The sequence below is a fragment of the Lithobates pipiens genome, unplaced genomic scaffold (assembly GCF_037356315.1).
Source record: "Lithobates pipiens isolate NorthernLeopardFrog02 unplaced genomic scaffold, aLitPip1_a1.2 Scaffold_22, whole genome shotgun sequence".
Classification (NCBI taxonomy): domain Eukaryota; kingdom Metazoa; phylum Chordata; class Amphibia; order Anura; family Ranidae; genus Lithobates; species Lithobates pipiens.
The window spans coordinates 197,953,360-197,975,293 of NW_027507784.1; the positions used below are offsets into that span (position 1 = coordinate 197,953,360).

General features: G+C 40.9%; 1 protein-coding gene across 3 annotated transcripts in view; it reads left to right on the forward strand.

The window, feature by feature from the left end:
• The window catches only part of KATNIP (katanin interacting protein), a 189,438-nt gene that overhangs the window by 164,568 nt on the left and 2,936 nt on the right, over positions 1-21,934 (forward strand). For 2 of the 3 annotated variants that reach the window (XM_077448812.1, XM_077448814.1), the window contains 7 exons: positions 3,572-3,749; positions 4,162-4,327; positions 6,434-6,588; positions 6,815-6,876; positions 9,554-9,664; positions 14,942-15,081; positions 17,363-17,464. In XM_077448812.1, coding sequence (XP_077304938.1) covers positions 3,572-3,749; positions 4,162-4,327; positions 6,434-6,588; positions 6,815-6,876; positions 9,554-9,664; positions 14,942-15,081; positions 17,363-17,464 — 914 coding nt within the window. The remainder of the gene's footprint in view (positions 1-3,571; positions 3,750-4,161; positions 4,328-6,433; positions 6,589-6,814; positions 6,877-9,553; positions 9,665-14,941; positions 15,082-17,362; positions 17,465-21,934) is intronic. The other variant, XM_077448813.1, reaches the window with a different exon arrangement.

The window sequence follows — 21,934 nt, forward strand, 5'->3', positions numbered from 1 at the left end:
CCCCCTCAAAATAAGTCACACAGCCACAGCAACAAAAGTGAGTACACCCCTAAATGAAAATGTTCAAATTAGCCATTATCCATCCCTGGTGTCATGTGACTTGTTAGTGTTACAAGGTCTTGGGTGTGAATAGGGAGCAGGTGTGTTAAATTTGGTGTTATTGCTCTCACTCTCTCATTTTGGTCACTGGAAGTTCAACATGGCACCTCATCATGGCAAAGAACTCTCTGAGGATCTGAAAAAAAATAATTGTTGCTCTACATAATGGCCTAGGCTATAAGAAGATTGCCAAGACCCTGAAACTGAGCTGCAGCATGGTGGCCAAGGTTTAATATACAAAAAACTCCCCCTTAATGGGACTTTAAATGGACCACCAATACCACCAAAATAGGAAATAAAACTTGTATTTTTTATTCATATAACACAACTTTAAAAAAGAGCTCCAGACACATAGTATCTCTAATAAAACAACATCAGACAACTGTACATAGAAAACACATGTATATAACAACTGTCATTGATGTCCCAAACCCAACGCATTTCCAGTGTCTGCTACTGCAGAACCTTCATCAGGGGTAGCGAGCAAAAGAAGAATATCATCAAAGCAGTTCTTATTGAAAATTCTCCTCCAAGGATATACGGCAGGAACATTTGATAGCATCAAAGGCGTATGGCCACACTTTCTGAGGAGATTCTGATAAAATGCTGCCGCCTAGTACAAGTCTCCCAAATATATTCCAAAACAGGGAGTGTCCCGTATGTACTGCTTCCCGGGAAGATAGAACTATTGCCAGCAGTGTTCGTTTTTAACAAGTGGTGTGACAGCTGCTATGATGATTAGCAAAAATCCCACTAGTTGCTCATAAAAATGTCAACAACAGCAAACACACGTATCTCAATTCTGAATAATTTGGATGATGTGTGGTGAGGAGTTTATAAATGACCTGCAAATTCGCCACACAGGCCCTGTAGGCTGAAACTCAATTATGCATGTCTTTTTTTTTTTTGCCAGCATTTTAATATTGTTTTAAGGTTGATCCTCCAGCCTTTTTTAATTTTTTTTAATTTTTTTTTTGTAATGCCTTTATTTTCATAGTGCATTTTACAGCCAAATTAACAAAGATATATAATATAATCAGATAACGGGAAGGGTCGCATAATGTGTGCAACATATCAACTGCCCCGGCATTACACAGTATGGATGGCATGAATGGAAACATGATATAGAAAATATTGTCAGTGCATAGAGTCTGGAAGGCATTCAAAACAGTTACATGAGTGACCCAAAACAAGTATTCATAGATGCAAAACTAAGCAAAAATCTTACAGTATATCAGGAGGCAAGGCATCCTGATGGCCAGCTGAGCCCAGAGATGGGACACTAAGATGGGGATAATATAAGTGAGGATATTCACAGTATCTGAATAGTACAGCCCATATCTGAGCTTAGCATATGGAGAAGGGAGGCAGTCAGGGGGAGAGGGTAGGGGATCCAATATCTCTAATGCAAGATAGGAAATAAATCAAGGACAGATAAGAGGGAGAGAAGACGGGTAGTGCCTCCCGACCCAGAGAGAAAAGCTAATCAAGGAGGTCAGGCAGGTTGTGAGACCTCTCAGAGGTAGGCATCAGTGCACACAAAATGTTGACATGGTCTCCAGGTCTCTCGAAAGGTCTACTCCCAGTTGTGCAGTGTGGCAGTGAGGTCCTCTCTCAGCTCGTTCACTTTAGAAAACCACAGGAATTTCAACCATGGGTTCTCCGGTCTCCAACATAGTCCTCCAGCTATTTGTTTTGCTTGTGTCTATCTAGCAAGGATGCTGAGACCCTTGCAGTGTGCAAATGTGTTTTTACTATACATGCTGTACATACAAAACTATTACAATATTAGGAATACAATACAAGACAGATATCTATAACAGCCAAAATGCCTAGCAAATAAACAGCCTATGGTCTGTAATAGTAGAAATACACTTAAAAGTTACTTAGCTCCAGTTGCTGGGTTCATAATCTCCATTGCTCCTGGAGATCAAGCACCTTCTTGTTCGCTGGTTACAGATTTGAGTGTCCTTCAGTGTTAATCCATGCTGAATGGGCTCCACTATGAGTCTCTACTGCTCCTTTAATTTGGGCTTTTGTTTACCATGGTTACAAACTTGTTTTCCCTAACAACCGACTAAGTCATTCTTTCAGTTTGATAGACCCTCTCCTACCTGTTTACTGTAGCCTATTCAAACTGTTAATTGAATACAACAATGTTATCTATGCTCTCATTCTATCCAACAGTATTTGTTTGAGAAATATCTACTCAAGCCAAAACCTGACAGTAATCTGATTTATATGACCAACTACTATTGTAATATTGTCCCAAGTAAAGTTATGTCTGATTAATATAAATAAAAATCATATTTTAACAAATGCAGCACACCATTTGACTTTGAACTGTGATCAGCTGTGGTCATTTTGATTAGCTCAGTGTGAAAAGAGCTCCTGGAGCATTTCAGTCCCTTTATAGTATCACTGAAGCAAACCATCAACTATGGGTGGCAAGGCACTATCAAAAGATCTCCAGGATATAGTTATATATAGGCACAAGTCAGGAGATGGATACAACATTTTTTTAAAGTTTTTATCAATGCCTAGAAGCACAGTGAAGTCTATTATTAAGAAGTGGAAGATATTTGGTAAAACACAGACCCTCTCTGGATCAGGACGTCGCTCCAAACTGGATGAAAGAGCCAGGAGAAAACTGATCAGAGAGGCTACCAAGAGGTCCACAGCAACAGTTGCCGGAATTTATGAAAAAGGGTGGTCATTGTGTGTATGTAAGAACAACATCAAATATTCTCCACAAATGTGGTTTGTATGAGAGTGTTGCAAGAAAAAAGCCAATTCTCAAGAAAGGCCACATGCAATCACAAGTGAGCTTTGCCAAAACACACCTTGAAGATTCTGAGGCCACATGGAAAAGGGTGTTATGGTCAGATGAGACTAAAATGTAATTATTTGGCATCCACAACGAACTGATACAGTATGCCTAGCAGAAATCCAATATAGCTCACCATCCAAATAAAACCATTCCTACAGTAAAGCATGGAGGTGTTAATATCCTGTTCTTAGGGTGTTTCTCCGCAGCAGGGACTGGATCACTTGTCATGGTTGAAGGAAAAATGGATGGGGCAAAATACTTCCAAATTCTTTAGGAAAATCTGCTGCTCTCCCAACACGACAGTGACCCAAAGTACACAGTAAAATGACCACATAGAAAAAGGTGAATGTGCTTGCATGGCCTAGTCAGAGCCCAGACTTATTAAACCCATTGAAAATCTGTGGAATGACTTGAAGTCTGCAGTCCACAAATGGGCACCATCAAATTTAACTGAACTTTAGCAGTTCTGCAAAGAAGAGCAATACATGTTTTTTTTTTTTTTTTAATGCAGTGATTTACTGTTTGGTATTAATGAATATCATCCATTCCACTGGCCAGAGTCTGTCAGCAGCCTGTAAATTATTGAATAGTAAATGAATAAACTAAATGTACTTTTTTTTGTTTTGTTTTTATATTACTAAGGTCTTCAGTTGAATTTTACAATGACATGGGGAGACTTGCATTACCTTGGACTTACAGGATTTGAAATTGTGGGACTGGATGGTGAAGCATTACCTTTAAATATGAACATAATATCTGCATCACCTCGAGACCTAAGCATACTTCCTGACTATCAAGATGATTACAGAACCTTAGACAAGTATGTATAAACTTTACGTTTTGGTGTTCTTATGGTTTGATGGTTTAAGTTATGCCACAATACTGACTTACCAGAATTTGAACTTTCCATATACAGTATATGAGTATTTAATTAGTTGAAACCCCTGATTATAGAATGTTAATTTTCATTTAACTAGTGTGATTTTGGAAAATAATTGGCTGTACCAGTGATAAGTTAGGGATGTCATATTCAAGATGGTGTTCTGGTGTGTTCTTGTTTTTTATTTAAAAAAAATCATACTCCACTAACTTTTTTTTTTTTTTTATAAAATCAACATTGATTTACTACAATATACATTAACACTTCCTGTGGGAATACTTTTTTTAAGGCACTGTATATAAAAAAAATAAAAAACTTAAAATGTACAAACATAAAATTTCTTTTTTTTTAGGCTCATCAACGATGTAAAAATAACCACTGAAGATCTTCACATGTGGCTTATTCCATTTACCAGTGGAGAAAATCACACTATAACGATCAACTTTGATAAAGCAGAGACTATTGCTGGATTGCGGTTCTGGAATTACAATAAGTCCCCTGAAGACACATTTAGAGGGGTAATGCATTTCTATATTGAGTGCACAGTATAACATAATATTACAGATGATGCAAGTGTAATAAGTGCAATCAACATAAAATATATGTTGAGGAGTAAACCTTTAATGGGTCAAAGTAATACACTGAACCGCTAACTATAATGGTGAAGTAGCATGCTTTGCCAAATTTAACCTCAAACCTCCTTGCCCCCCTCTAGAGCATGTTGCATTCTCTTTTGACTGATTCTGTAGCAGGAAATTGCTTTTAATACTCCCTGTGCCATCATCACAAGGCTTGTAAAATTATTGCATGGGTTACTGCTGTAAGTTCAGTTCCCATTAATATAGGTACAACCCTAGATCAGCATTTCCCACAAGCCATTTCCCTACACACAATGTGTGGACAGGGTCTTGGGAGTCAGGACAGCAGAGCTGTTTGCTGCAAAAGATACCCATGTATGTAAAGTGGGACAGAGAGAGATGAACATAGGTGGAGGTCTGTTTTAGCAGGAAGGGTTGACAACCTGGCCTGGAATTTCAGACCAGCAAAGGCACAGTTGTGTCAACTTAAACAGAAATATAGGAGAACATTCAATTTCTGGAATATCAACCAATATTTTTTTTATACTTGCAGCATTTTAAAGGCATACTGTAAGTTCTGTATTTTCTATAATTAGAAGCACCATGGGATAGTTAATACCTTTTTGGCTCTTGATCTTTACCCTATGGTATCAAGGGAGTTGTGTTTCTTTAGAGACAAATGTACAGTATAATCTAAGAAAAAATAAATGATACGTTTTGATCCGGGATATCAGCGGACCTCATGGAGGACTTCAGCTATGTTCTTTAATTGATTGCCACCCCTCTTAACATCATATGACGTTGTGGACTTTGAGCAATGATATTTGAATGAGGCCTGCAGCTACAGACATCATTCAGATATCGTCTTTTAGAGCCAGAGATTCCCTTCACCATAAGAATGATCATAGCGGCTGTACAGCCCCTTGATCGTTCTTACAGGCAGTTCTTCCCCAGGCTCGCCCCTGCCATCGGTGAACCGGAGAAGGAACCAATGGGCAAAAAAATGTAAAGTGCCCCTGTCCCCATGTGCTCGCCCGCAGAAGTGAACACATACGTAAGTCGCACCTACGTATGTAAACGGCATTGAAAATCCACACATGTGAAGTGTCGCCACCATCGTTTGAGCGAGAGCAATAATTCTAGCACTAGACCTCCTCTATAACTGAAAACAAGTAACCTGTAACAAAATATTAAAGAGTCACCTATGGGGATTTTAAAAGTACCGAAATTTGGTGCCATTCCACGAGCATGTGCAATTTTGAAGCCTGACATGTTGGGTATCTATTTACTCGGCGTATGGGCATCTTTCACAATATACAAAAAAATTTGTTGTGCAAATACTGTGCAAGATAAAACGTTGCAACAACCGCCATCTTATTCTCTAGGGTCTCTGCTAAAAATATATATATATATATATATATATATATAAAATGTGTGGCGGTTCTATGTAATTTTCTAGCAAAAAAATTTATGATTTTTACATGTAGGAGAGAAATGTCAAAATTGGCCTGGGTGGCAAGTACTTAAATACTAAAAACCTCAGTCATTAAACCCTCATATAATCTTTAGCATGTTATTGTCATTTCAAAATTTAAGCATTTTTAAATCTGCATCTTTCAGTAAAATAATACCTGACGATTCTTCTATGGAGGTCCCTTTTGAGGCACCACCTGTTATAGCGTGAAAATGATCTGCCGCTGTCCCCCAGTTGTGCTCATTTGTTGTCACACAGGCTTCCTATGGCTACAACAGGGGCAAGCTTTACACCAATTGTACAATGTTGGTCCCTTGTTTTGACTTTCAGAAATAAAGAATAGCTATGCAACCATTGCTGAAGTGTATGCACGTGGACAGGAAACGGCTGGAAAAAAGGCTGCGGAGTTTAGTTACACTGAGATGCACCAACCAGACTGCAGGAAATTCCTGAATGCTATGTTAATATGTATTGTAAATACTGAAATACTGTAAATTCAAAAATATAGTAATGTTTTAACATTTGTTTACAATTTTACTGGCTGTCTGACTAACCCAGAGTTTTTAATTTAGGCTAAAATTCTACATGTAACTCTTGATGGATGCTACATTTCCCCACCTCAGGGATTTCTGATTCGGAAGGGTCCTGGCAACTGTCACTTTGATTTTGCTCAAGAGATTCTTTTTGTTGACTATGTGACAGAACGTCAGTGTGATAAACAATCCAGGTAACATTCAAAAATATAACTTTTGTCAGTTTGTTTTCTGGATTTGAGAATGTTTCTTTCTTTTTTTATGCTAAATAGTTTTTTTAAATGGCACTTTGCAGAAACTCTGGCTATATGGCAATGATTCTGGCAAATATCGAACACATTATATTCATACAAAAAAACTGAATGTTAACATATTTTTTTTGGTGTATTCAACTCTCAAAGCTAATTTGTTCTTTTTTAGCTATTTAAAATGCACAGTGCCAACCAGCATGGATTATGAAGCACCATTGATGCCATGTGGCTGTATCCTTTTGTTTATAACTTTTGGTTCTGTGTATGCATTTAAAAATCTAATACTACAGTTAGTGCCAGGCTACCTGTACCATACATGTACTTACATGTCCCTATAGCAGGTGCTCTGTTTTATTAATGTTTATGGGACTTTAGTGTGCAAGTACAGCAACTCAGCACTATATTTTTACTGACCAGTCTGCAGACAGTTTGAGAGGCTGCAGCCATGGAAGGTGGCAAGTATGGACCTGCAAGGAAAAAGAGAAGAGTGAGAAGACACAGAAAGCCCTCAGGACTACCTTGTATTTAGATTTCTCAACAAGCAATCCGCAAGCAGCCTGATCATTGCAAACGATGCTTGAAATTGGGAGTGTTGATTTTATGGGCAGCTATAGTGCACAACATCAGATGCGGTGATACTGCATCATAAAATGTCAGAAACCGAGTTGCAACATAATTTTCTTTTCCTTATCACTTTGACATATGATATATTGCAAAAGGTACAAGTTGGTTTATAAAGACCTATTAAAGTTATATGAATATGAAATGGTTTTCTGGACTGATATTGCTCTCTGGTGGTTTGTTGGGTTATGAGACCTAAGGAAAAAACATTATATGAAATGAGTGTTCCAAATAGAAGATTTCCTTTATGATTTGCCCTTTTGTGGTAGTTTAAAGTGATTGTAAAGTCTCAATTTTTTTGTTAAAAAAACAAAAACAAACATGTTATACTTACCTGCCCTGTGTAGTGGTTTTGCACAGAGCAGCCCAGATCCTCATCTTCTCAGTTCCCTCTTCAACACTCCTGGCCCCTCCCTCCTGTGGAGTGCCACCACAGGAAGCAGCTTGTTATGGGAGAAACCTAGCCAAGCCACAGCTCCATGGGTCCATTCAGACAGGGAGCCGCTACCCAGCCTTCCCCCTTCCTCTCCTCATTGGCCGACTGACTTTGACAGCAGCAGGAGCCAATGGTGCCACACTGCTGTCTCAGCCAATGAGTAGTGGTGTCACGGGCAACCGAGACACTCCTGCAACATTGCTGGACCTAGAGGGATCTCAGGTAAGCATTAGGGGGGCTGAGGGGGGCTGCTGCACACAGAAGGCTTTTTATCTTAATGCATAGAATGCATTAAGATAAAAACCTTCTTAATCTTCCCAACACTCGTTATCTGCAGCTCCGACATGCGTTCAATGCCCAGTTTGGAGATACTGGTATTACCCAGAAAATGAGTGATTTTGAGTCTTTACTAATGGAAGACAATTTGGACAAGGCCTTGTCTAAAATATATAAACAACTATTCGGTGAGGGAGGAGATCTCCTTGCAAAGTGTAGGGCGGTGTGGGACGAGGTGTTCCCCCAGATGGACGGGAATGACTGGGATGATGTATGGGACATTCATTTTACTAGATTGGTCTCTGCTAGGGACCAACTCATTAAATTTAAATTCCTGCATCGTATGTATCTTACTCCAGCTAGATTGGCTAAGATGTTCCCTACCCGGTCACCTAGTTGCTGGTGGTGCAGTTCCCTCAATGCCGATTTCATGCATATCTTTTGGAATTGCCCGAGCATCCAATCCCTTTTGGAAGGGGGTCACATAATGTATTGCAAAAGTAAACACCATTCCTGTACAGCCCATGATAGAGGTGTGCCATTTGGTTCTAGTAGACAATATAGCCCCAAAGAGAGTAGCTCGTACTTTGGTGACGATCCTAATTTATTATGCTAGAAAAAGTATAGAGATATCATGGAAAAAGTCCAATCCTCGATATATATCGGCGTGGAAGGGTTTGGTTAATAGGGCTGCACCTTTATACAAGGCTACATACATTAGCAGGGGCATATCACAGAAATTTAATAAAGTGTGGGGCAGTTGGATGAATAGTGGATTGAGTCGTACCTAATGGAATGCACTTGATGTGAGATTTAACATGTATGTAACTATTTGAAATATTGAAACGTACCATTGACTGTTATTAAAGCGGGATTCCACCCTAAAGTGGAACCTCCGCTGATCGGATCCCTCCCCCCCTCCGGTGTCACAATTGACACCTTTCAGGGGGGAGGGGGGTGGAGATACCTGTCAAAGACAGGTATTTACACCCACTTCTGGGCATAGACTCCCGTGGGAGTCTATGCCATTTCCTGCCCTGCCGCGCTGTCTGCTGGGACACACACGGGTCCCAGTGACAGCGCGGAGATTTCCTATTGCGCGGCGCAACTCGCGCATGCGCAGTAGGGAACCGGGAAGTGAAGTCGATTCGCTTCACTTCCTGATTCCCTCACCTAGAATGGTGGCGGCAGCAGCCGAGGGCCGAGCGATCGATCGGCCTCGGCTGCCGGCATCGCTGGAACCCGGGACAGGTGAATGTCCATTTATTAAAAGTCAGCAGCTGTAGTATTTATAGCTGCTGGCTTTTAATATTTTTTTTTTTTGGTGGAATCCCTCTTTAAGAAAAGGTGGCCTTATCATTATTATTTTAATACTTTTCACCGAGTGACAGTCTAGTTTCTTTTTGTGTGTGGCCCAATGGGACTTTTGTATACTTGTTATGTTAAAAAGCAATAAATAAAACTTAAAAAAAAAAAAAAAGATAAAAACCTTCTACCTTTACAATCACTTTAAATCCAAGATATTTTAGGCTTCTTTTTTATGTACAAAAAAACTTTCCTTAATACTTCTTGCAGTTATTTTCCAATTTCAGCTTCTCACCAGTTGGGGAGACCCATATTACATTGGACTGAATGGTCTGGAGATGTATGATGAACATGGAGAAAAAATTCAGCTCTCAGAAAATAGTATCCTTTTCAACAGAGTAATGTTAAAAGGGTAAAAAGATTTCCCTCCAGCAGAAATAGTTTGGGATGAGATTTTAAACTTAAATAACTAGCAAAAATAACATGCAGCTGTGGATTTGAAATAATAGAAATCAAACACTGATCTAATAAACATGTTAAACATTAAAGTAAAACGAAATAACTTTTTTTTTTTTTTTCATTTTGAATAGTTTAACCACCTCAATACAGTGCACTTACACCCCTTTCCTGCCCAGACCAGTTTTCAGCTTTCAGAGCTCTAACACTTTGAATGACAATTACTCAGTCATGCAACGCTGTACCTATCTGAAATTTGTGTCCTTTTTTCACACAAATAGAACTTTCTTTTGGTGGTATTTAATCACTACTGGGTTTTTTATTTTTTTGTGCTATAAATAAAGGCCGTATATTTTGTGAAAAAAATGCCTTTCTCTTTCGTTCATTGACGGACACAGCTCCTTTAATTCTTGACCTTAGGGTTATCACGCCACCTTCAGGAGAGTAAGGTCAAGAATTAAAGAAGCTGTGTCCGTCAATGAACAGAGAAAAGGATTTTACGGTGAGTACAAAAAATTCCATTATTACCATCTAGCGAGATGGTAACTAATGACCTATTTATTTTTTTCTCTTCAGGTAAGTTATGTGAAATAGTGTTTATTCTGTTTTGTAGATCGTGTTCTGTTTTTGGTTCTGTCAGTGCTGGTTTGTAGCTCCACCCCAAGTTAAAGCTTAATTTATGGGTGCTTCCATGGGGAAGTTACAGCCAGTAATGAGCCTCAATCCCTTCTTTACTCTGCAGTCCTCCATATTCATGCAAGCCCTGTGCTTGCCCTCTGTCAGGAAGAGCTACTGAGCCCAGACCCACCTAATACAATTTCCCTGCTTTTTCAAAGGGGAGCTAATACAGTAACATTCATCTTGTGTTGTTTTGAACAGCTGCTTTCGAATGCAGCACTCTCATTCACAAAAATATAAACCCAAATCAACACACACCTGCTATTACACTAGAGACTTCAGAAAGCAACCCTAAAGTGTCACCAACAAAAGGCATACCAGAAGTTAGGATATCCAAAGAACCTGTCTACTACTCAGATTCAGGACGTTGGAGGGTTTTTGCAGAAAAAGCGAGAGGTTCAGATTTACCTGGCTAAACTAACGTTAGGCCTGAACCTTATGTTAAAATAAAAGTTAAATTCTTATCAGGTACATGGACCCCAGAGAAAACCAATTTTTAAAGATGTACAGAAAATGTTGACAGAAGGTTGCTGATGAAACATTACGCCCACTGTATTTTGGAAACATATGCTTGTTCCCACAGTTTTGAGCAGAGAGGAAGGGTATGTGAGGCACTGTCTGGTAGCGTTGTCTACTGCATATAAGTGTCACCTAGGTTACACACTTAAAGGCTTCAGGATTTATGTCTGTTAGTGCCCTTCCACACGGGACAGGCTCCGTAGGAGTCTGCCTGCTCAGGCAGATGGCTGGTCCGCGTCCATGTCTGCTCCACTTATGTGTAGAGCGTACACAGACACTGCCTACTCTTTGTTGGGTGGTCAGATGTAATCGGACTGCCTGTCTGTTTAAACCCAACTGCCATCCAGTCTGGTCAGCCAGGCGGGTGGGGAACAGATCTTCATCCGTCTGTGTTTAGTGGCTAGGATCAGATCAGATAGAGGAGACTGTAAGGTTTGATCGGGTCCACCTGAAAAACTGACAGGAGGATCCCATCGGTCTGCTAGCGTTAAAGGGGCCTTATACAAAAACAAACTTTTATTTTCTCCCCTTTAAAGGTCTGTGTCCTGGAGCCCAGAGGCTTTGTAGAGCATTGGGTGAGATAAAGCTTCTATTCCTAGGTCCACATCTTACCTGTTATCTAGACCTTATTAATTGATATAAGATGTCTATAGGCCTTTTTATGTATGAATTGACTGAGGGCTCTCTTTCTCTCTATGTTGTGAAAAGACTGCTAACAGTGCTAAGAAAAAGACAAGCGCTGCCTGTTTGTTGGGAATCCTATTGGGGGTACCCTGTTAATCGAGAATTGACATAAGTTTAGATACTGGGATGCTGCGAAGAGCTACTGAGCATCTCTGCATTTTGGCTAAGATCAAGTGTAGTATCTGTTCTTATCAGTTACCAGGAGGTGGCGCTTGCTTCCGTCCCTGTTCTATGGCGAGGTGGAGCAGGGGTGACGGTTGCTATGCAAAGCCTGCTGGTGTGAAGGTGAGCTGGAGTGGTTCGTAGCCGAAAGGGAAGCCTTCTGATGAGGATGGAGAACCACTGGTCGGCGCCAGGGGAGGGGACCCTGGCCTTCTGGCTTGGATTGTGGCAGCTTTAGCTCCGGTCAGTTTTTCGGGAGGGAACATTTGTCCCCTTTCTCCCACCGGGGGAACAGCCTGTACTTCCCGAATGTAATTAGGTAGTAGTAATAATTAGTTATCCTCGCGCTATAACGGTTTAAACACCAAAAAAACAGCTATGGTTGCAGCAAAAACACTGGCAAGGGTATGACCCTCCCCTAAAATGTGATATTTGATAAATAAGTGGTGTTGCGCTCCACAAACATTAATCTATCAAGTGAGAAAAAATCAATTTGAATATATAGCAATAAATACAAGTGATCCAAGAAAAACTTAAATACTTTAACTGAACACCTTTAAAAGTGCATTGATACCAGGCAAACGATATCCAGTCCAATACAATGTGACTAATCAAATATTTCAAGCAAGGTGCATGCAGGGAAAATGCGTTGAACAATAAAGAGCAAAAAAAGAAATAATTACTAAAGATACAATAAAGTATGTGTCTCAATCTATATGGTGCATATAGTGAAAAAATTAATAAATAATTGCTACAATTGCAATAGGATCCAAAAAAAATAAAATCTCAATCCACAAAGTGCATAGAGTGAAAAAAATATAATCAGTAAAAAAAAAAAAATGTCCTATTTAACATCAAGATGGTCTGTATCAGAACATGCAGCATGTGAATCCACACTGTGCCATAAAATAAGTAAGCTCTGTGAATAGCAAGCAGATAAGGTGATCCTGTGAATCCTCACAATCAGGTGTCCAAAGACTGAGTGCAGTGGCTACCTTACCTTACTGCTGTAAGGTAAACAGTAATTAGTTCTCAGCAGTTACACTGTTGTTGTCAGCTGGTATAGGCAGTCTCCTCTAATATTCTCAGTCATAAACCATATCCATAAAAGAAAGAAGGAGCTCCAATAGTGAAGTATGTACTGTTAGATATACTTTAATATAAAAGGACTAAGTCCTGGGTACTCACATTTAAACACACATAAATCAGCAGAGTTACAGCATAAAAACGAACGGACTCGCCGTTCGTACCACGGACGTCACTTCCGATATCCTCCTAATCCAATCCTACGCGTATCGTCACTAATCATGTGACTTCCCTGATGAAGTCATATGATTAGTGACGATACGCGTAGGATTGGATTAGGAGGATACCGGAAGTGACGTCCGTGGTACGAACGGCGAGTCCGTTCGTTTTTATGCTGTAACTCTGCTGATTTATGTGTGTTTAAATGTGAGTTAATATTGTCCATGTTTGTCCTGCACTTTTATTCAGCAGGACAGTAAACATAGTTCAATGCAGGAGTGCTTTGTTCAAAGTCCATAGCATAAAACAAAACATCTTCTCGTCTGAGCCATCTAAACTCTTATGTCAATTTTCGATTGAAAAAGCCCATGGCATGCAAAACACACCCAAAAAACTTCCCGTTGCCAAAAAAAAGTGCACACACATAAAGAGTGACACACTAAAAACTTGCAACGGGTGACTGACATCCTCCACTAGGAAGGACCTTACCCTGATCCCCCGGGGCATTAGGCTCCTGACAGGGACTGAGGTACCAGACTCATGGCCGTCCAGCCGAAGCCGGACGACCTCCTTTCCCCGGAAGGTCTGCCGAAACAGAGCCTCCCAGGCACTAGGTACTATGGGGCTCCCCTGAAGGGAAGCCCCCCAATAGAGGGCGGACCAAGCCAGAAGGCCTATGTCTACCCTCCCACAAGACTTTCAGGATAGGTCCGAGGACCAACACCCTACTCATCAAACGTGCAGTGAAAGTGACATGACACACAAACACAAATAAAATAAATAAAAAGTGAGGAAAGGGATAGTGAAGAGGAGAGTGAAAAGGTGGCCATTGTGCAATACAAAGACCAGGCCCTCCGGCCAGGAATCAAAAATTCCTCTGGTCCTAGCCAAAAGGCCGGGCCCTAGAGGCAGGTGTAAAAAAGCGTGTTGTATGGTGACGTGACCAAGGTGCCAGATATCAAAGTGCAAGCACAGTGAATATAAGGCACCCCTAAACTGCCACTTCAGGGGCACATCACCATGGGCTTTTCAACAGAAGCATCCCTGACCCCCCAGCCCAAACCACGACAGCCCCCACCCCAGCCAGAAAGGCATGGAGATCTAGGAGCTTAGTGAGACCCTTTACCATCAGGTCACACCCTCGCTCCCATCACTACTACCTAATTTTGTGATATTTGATAAATAAGTGGTGTTGCGCTCCACAAACATTAATCTATCAAGTGAGAAAAAATCTATTTGAATTTATAGCAATAAATACAAGTGATCCAAGAAAAACTTAAATACTTTAACTGAACAACGAGCTGCACATTTTATTGCTCCCTCCTGCCTTCTGGGTGTTTCTAGAACATAGGGTGAGGAGAGTCAAAAAGGTAGCCTGAATCTTTATTGAGCTTCCCAATCCCTGGGAACTATGCTCAGCAGGTGGCTGGGGAAGCTAATAAATAGTGTGGGTTCTGGGACAGCTGGGTCTTCCTGCTGCAAGGATTCTACCAGCCTGGGAGGGGCTCTCGGAGAAGCTTGGTTCAGAGTTTGGTGTCCTCTTACTTTTGAGTCTTATAGTCTGGAGTATTCCATACCCTGAATCCTCTCTCACTGTTTAAGTTAACAGCAATGACTTAAAAAGACCATTCCTTCTAGTCTGCTTTCTTGTGTCAGTGTGCTTGGAAATGGTACTTGAGTGTTCTGGCAGCCTCTGTGCTAGTGGAAAGGCCCATTATTGGTATCATTTTCATCAATCAGTGGCCCATTCGGAGGTTGCGCTACATCAACATTAAAATTTTTGCAAATGTGTAGGAAAATAAATGGTAATAGATGTTTATTTTTCTCATGTTGTACTTTAGTGTTCTTCTCCATACTACTTTAAATATTGTACCTTATATAAAACTTGTATAAAATGAACTTGACTTTTATTAGATATTGCTGCTTATCCAGAAAGCATTAACATTTTAGAAGGAATATGTGGAGATGTGAGAACCCCGGACAAGCTCATTGATGACATAAATAATACCACCGATGGCAGACATGCTTGGCTCTCTCCAATTCTTCCAAGCCTGGTATGTGTTCTATTGTTGTAATACTTAATTTATTGTGGCTGTTAAGGTTTGACAATGAGTTTCATGTTTAACCACTTATAGCCCAAGGACTTCATATGACTTTCATTGAGGATATCTGAATGATGCCGGCAGCTACAGGCATCATTCAGGTATCCTCTTCTACAGCTGGCGATTCTGTGCACCGTAAGAATGATCATAGCAGCAGTTCTGATTGTTCTTACAGGCGACAGGGGGTTACACCCCTCCACCCACCCTCCGGTGCTTCTCCGGGGTCCCCCATGCCATGAATCACCAACAAGTGGGACACAATTGTGAAGTGGAACGAAATCTATTGGATTTTTGAAACTTTTTTAACTAATAAAAAAAATGGAAAGTGGGGCATGCAAAATTATTCGGCCCCCTTGCGTTAATACTTTGTAGAGCCACCTTTTGCTGCGATTACAGCTGCAAGTCGCTTGGGGTATGTCTCTATCAGTTTTTCACATCGAGAGACTGAAATTCTTGCCCATTCTTCCTTGCAAAACAGCTCGAGCTCAGTGAGGTTGGATGGAGAGCGTTTGTGAACAGCAGTTTCCAGCTCTTTCCACAGATTCTTGATTGGATTCAGGTCTGGACTTTGACTAGGCCATTCTAACACCTGGATACGTTTATTTGTGAACCATTCCTTTGTAGATTTTGCTGTATGTTTGGGATCATTGTCTTGTTGGAAGATAAATCTCCGTCCCAGTTTCAGGTCTTTTGCAGACTCCAACCGGTTTTCATCCAGAATGGTCCTGTATTTGGCTGCATCCAACTTCCCCTCAATTTTAACCATCTTCCCTGTCCCTGCTGAAGAAAAGCAGGCCCAAACCATGATGCTGCCACCACCATGTTTGACAGTGAGGAAGGTGTGTTGAGGGTGATGATCTGTGTTGCTTTTACGCCAAACATATCGTTTTGCATTGTGGGCAAAAAGTTCGATTTTGGTTTCATCTGACCAGAGCACCTTCTTCCCCATGTTTGGTGTGTCTCCCAGGTGGCTTGTGGCAAACTTTAGATGAGATTTTTATGGATATCTTTGAGATATGGCTTTCTTCTTGCCACTCTTCCATAAAGGCCAGATTTGTGCAGTGTACGACTGATTGTTGTCAAATGGACAGACTCTCCCACCTCAGCTGTCGTTCTCTGCAGTTCATCCAGAGTGATCATGGGCCTCGTGGCTGCATCTCTGATCAGTCTTCTCCTTGTCTGAGCTGAAAGCTTAGAGGGACGGCCAGGTCTTGGTAGATTTGCAGTGGTCTGATACTCCTTCCATTTCAAAATGATCGCTTGCACAGTGCTCCTTGGGATGTTTAAAGCTTGGGAAATCTTTTTGTATCCAAATCCGGCTTTAAACTTCTCCACAACAGTATTACGGACCTGCCTGGTGTGTTCCTTGGTCTTCATGATGCTCTCTGCGCTTTCAACAGAACCCTGAGACTATCACAGAGCAGGTGCATTTATACAGAGACTTGATTACACACAGGTGGATTATATTTATCACCATCAGTCATTTGGGACAACATTGGATCATTCAGAGATCCTCGCTGAACTTCTGGAGTGAGTTTGCTGCACTGAAAGTAAAGGGGCCAAATAATTTTGCACGCACCACTTTTCAGTTTTTTATTTGCTAAAAAAGTTTAAAATATCCAATAGATTTTGTTCCACTTCACAATTGTGTACCACTTGTTGGTGATTCTTCACAAAAAATTAAAATGTTATATCTTTATGTTTGAAGCCTGAAATGTGGCAAAAGGTTGAAAAGTTCAAGGGGGCCGAATACTTTCGCAAGGCACTGTAAATACAAATATTTGTTTGCTGTGGATTTGCTATAATACATTATGTTGCCGATTTGTTTGCACTGTTAAATACACATGTTATTAAGATGAATGAAATGAGTAAAGAGCAGACACCTGCGGGTACTGCCTTAAACCTTTATTTTCCCAGGAGCTGTGAAACCGAAGTGCTCTTTTGTGTAAATGCTGACTTTTGCATGTGGTCCTTAGAGTGATCAGTGGACCCACTAACCGTTATAGGGGAATGCTGGAGGGGAGGGGAGGGGCTGGAGCTTGACGTTTGCCAAAGTGACATTTGCATAACAGATGCCTGCTATACACTTTAAGTGTTAGTTTTATTCATTGATGGTGACAGGTTTACCTTCTGCTAGGCCGCTAATATGTGAGTTTAATGGCAATAGAGCTATTTAACAATAACATCTACCATGTTGAATCTTGTTAATTGATAACGCTTGTTTTTTTGATAGGTTAATCGCATTTATGTTGTCTTTGATCAACCAACAAAAGTGTCAATGATTAAATTGTGGAATTATGCTAAAACTCCACAAAGAGGAGTAAAAGAGTTTGGTGTAAGTATTCATAGTAATTTCTGTTGCAATACCCATAATATGGTCATTAAATAGACTTTCTGATTTAGACCCCTTTCACACTGGGGCGTTTTTCAGGCGTTTTTCAAGAGCTTTAGCGTTAAAAAAGCGCCTGAAAAGCGCTTGAAAGAAGCCTCATCTGCAGTGCCAATGTGAAAGCCCAAGTGCTTTAAGAGCCCTTTCACAATGTCAGCGCCTGAAAAACGCTCGTAAAGCGCCGCTTAAACTAGCAGCGCTTTACCAGCGTTTTTCGAGCGTTATTGGGGCACTTTTAACCCCTGCTAGTGGCCAAATAAAGGGTTAAAAGCGCCCACAAAACGCTGCTGCCAATAGCATTTTTCAGGCGTTTTACAGGCGCTTCCCATTGATTTCAATGGGAAGGGGCACTTTAGGAGCGTTGTATTCACCGCACAAAAGCACTGCAAAGAAGCTGCTTGCAGGACTTTTTTTGACACTCTGCCAGCGCAGCGCCTCAGTGTGAAAGCACTCGGGCTTTTACATTGGGATTGCAGTTGCAGCTTCTTTCAGGAGCTTTTTTTAACGCTAAAGCGCCTGAAAAACGCCCCAGTGTGAAAGGGATCTCCGTGTGAAAGCACTCGGGCTTTTACATTGGGATTGCAGTTGCGGCTTCTTTCAGGCGCTTTTTTTAACGCTAAAGCACATGATAAACGCATGAAAAACGCCCCAGTGTGAAAGGGGTCTTACTGGTTTCATGAAAAAAAACTAGGATGTTATTATAACCAATAATTTACAACTCTTTAGGCCATACATTATGATTGGAAAGAAGCCAATTCCCCCATCCACACACTCTGTCACTCCTGCTGAGCCCGTTGTATTCTGACAGCGGGGAACTTTTCCCACCATCAGAATACAGTGATCAGCACTGCTGGCTATAGCCCATGGCACTGATTGATCAGGAAAAACCTGTCAGGTTGTACAGAAGTCAATTCATAGATCGACTTGTGTACCACCACCCAGCCAATACATGGATCGAAAATCGGCCAGTCCCTTCTGATTAAATTTTGATCTATGCCTTAACTATGATCAATGAGTTTTTCTAAAATGTTTTTAAACAATTACTTGGATATTTAATTTCTGCTACTCTCTGCCTACTTCAGTTTTCCAAGCACATTCTGCCACACTGTAGGCAAATTGTTATGTGAGCTTTAGTTACCAATGATTTTTTTCATCTTTCTATAAAGCTTCGAGTGAAGCACCCAAACTCTTGTATTTAAAGTCACTGCTGTTCTGTCTCTGAGACCTGTACCTCCTTCAGGCCGCGTACACACGCGGGGACTGTTCGCTCAACTTTGTCCGCTGAACAGTGTTTCGGCGGACAGTCCGCTCGTGTGTGGGCTTTCAGCGGACAGTTTCAGCGGACAGTCTGACGAACAAAGTTTTTCGGAAATTCCGAAAAACTGTCCGCTGAAACTTGGTTTGAGCGGACAGTCCGCCCGTGTGTAGGCTTGTTCGTCAAACTAAGTCTCGCGCATGCTCAGAAAGAATTTACACGCCGAAGGTTGCATTGCAGTGTATAGGACGTCGTTTTCTAGTCCCGTCGTACGTGCCGTTCACGTCATCGCGCACGGTTTCAGCGGACTGTTCGTTCGTCGTGTGTGGGCAAGTCCGTCCATGCTAATTTTGAGCGGACTGTCCGCTGAAACTGTTTGACGGACAAAGTTGAGCGAACAGTCCCCGCGTGTGTACGCGGCCTCAGAGTTGTCAAATGTTTCTTGATGACCTTCCTCATGGTTCATGTATGGTCACTCACTTGTGCTATTACAGCATTGTTGATGAGTAAGAAATTAATGTTCCAAAGAATCCTTGTAAGCAATCTTTTAGGACAAACTAAAGACATTCACCATGATCCCGATGCCGAGTGTGAAGCACTGGCAAAGCTCCCTTGCTTCCTCCCCTCTGCCGTGAGCTCACCTTTTTTTTTTTTTTCTGGCAGTCTTGCTTACACACCCCTTCCACCTGCATGCAAAGATCTCTGTTCATCCAACATCACCATAATCACTGATCATAAGACTGAACTAGCTAAGCAAAATGGCTAAAGATAATGCAAGTTGGTCAGCCTAAAGCCAATCATACATGGATTGAAATTCGACTGGTTCAGCAGGAACCGCCCGAATTTCAATCCATGTATGGGCAGGCTGGTTGTACAGAAGTCAATCTACTGGTCGACTTCTGTACAATCAGCTAGTCATATTTTCCCAGCTCGATCCGTGTATTTTGATGCTGAGGAAGTCTCCCCGCTGTCAGAATAAAATAGTAATCGAATGTGTGGATGGGGAATCCAGTTTCAGTTCAACATGCAGGTTAAAAAAAAACTTACAGTATCTATGGACTGCTTAACCACTTAAATACTGGGCACTCACCACCTTTCTGCCCAGGCCAATTGTCCGCTTTCAGTGCTGTCACACTTTTGAATAACAACTGTGTGGTCATGCAACACTGTATCCATAAAACATTTTTATAATTTTTTTGAGACAGAGCTTCCTTTTGCTGGTATTTAATCACCACTAGGTTTTTTTGCTGAACAAATGAATAAAGACCAAACATTTTGAAATAAAAAAAGTTTTACTTAGTTTCTGTTATAAAAGTAATTTTTCTCCTTTACTCATGTGTGCTGATGATCAGTGCCCTGATTATTAGCATAAATGTGTGCCAGTTACCCTCTCCTCCTTTCATGCTGTGACAGTGCATTATAACCGGCAAGTTTGTGTACATGTTATCACTTGTGATTGGACACAGCTGATCACATGGTAAAGGATCGCTGTGATTGGCCTTTTACTGCGATCTGTGATATATCTGGGATATGCAATTAGAGGACCTCCAGCTGTTGAAGAACTACAAGTCCCATGACGAATAGCAAGACTGACAGCCACAAGCAGGATACTCTGAGTCAGAGGCATGATGGGACTTGTAGTTTTGCAACAGCTGGAGATCTACTAATTGCATATCCCTGCTGTATATCATGACACTGTATTTTAATTATTTTTTTTTAATCAAAGTACCTTTTATGTATTCGGTGCTGTTGTGTGGTCACATGATCATTCTCTCGTCTTAGGCATCTGCAGGGAAAGATCCTTGGGAGGAGCTTTTATTACTCTGCTGATGTATGCTCTCTACAGTGCGAGTCTGTGTCTGTGCCAGTCAGATTACCTAAAAAAAAAAAAGTTTCAGAAAAGCAATTCAAATTCGATTATAAATAATCAAATAACTGTTTTATAGCTCCTTTAAATCTTTATTGAACATCAAATGCATTATTATGGTGTAGGCAGAGTCAAAGATACTTGACACTAGTCTTCACTTTGTTCAGATGCCATCCATCCAAGGCACTTTTTTCACTTTACATTTTTGTTTGTTTCTTAGTGACTATACTATATCCCATCTCCATAGCATTTAGCAATAACAGGATCTGGGGGGTGTGATGAATCTGGGAATGTTATAGGGCTTATTGGATTTTTTTTACTTCTTACAATACCTTTCAAATGCTTAGCAGTTTAATCAAAGTTTGCTTTTTTTTTTTTTTTAACTACTTCCGGACCACCCACTGTCGATGTATGTCAGATGTATGTTTGAAGTGGAATACCATTGTTATGGCAGCAGATAGCTGCCATAACCCCGGTATCCTCTTCAACAGCGGGTGGTCAACTTTTAGATAAAAAGTGGTCCCTGCAGCGGATTCACCACAAGATCACTTTTATCGGGACGGGAAAGGACCCCGCGCCACGCTCCGGTCGTCTCTGCCTCTTACCAGAGCTGTCGGTAGCGGCGGAGATGATTGCGGCTTTTCTCCTGACAGACCTGGAGCTGAGTGAGGGAAAGATGGCCCCCACTCTGTTCCATAACATTGGATGGTGGAAGCAACATCAAACGTCACTTCCGCCCAATGGTCCTCAAAGGGATTATTTTTATGCATTTTAGTGTACATGTGAGATCTGAGGTATTTTTGAACCCAGATCTCACATTTAAGAGGTCCTGTCATGCTTTTTTTTCTATTACAAGGGATGTTTACATTCCTTGTAATAGGAATAAAAGTGACCCAACATTTTATTTATTTTTTTACACTGTCCTTTAAAAAAAATAATAAATTAAAGCACCCACCGAGCTCACGCACAGAAGCAAACACATACGTAAGTCACACCTGCATATGAAACCGGTGTTCAAACCGCACATGTGAGGTATTACTGTGATCGTTAAAGCAATAATTGTAGCCCTAGACCTCCTCTGTAACTCAGCTGGTAACCTGTAGAAATTTTTAAATGTTGCCTATGGAGATTTTTAAGGGTCAAAGTTTGACGCCATTCCACGAGCGGGAGCAATTTTGAAGCGTGACATGTTAGCTATCAATTTACTTGGCACAACATTATCTTTCACAATCTAAAAAAAAAAATAGCTAACTTTACTGTGGTATTATTTTTTAATTCAAAGAAAGTGTATTTT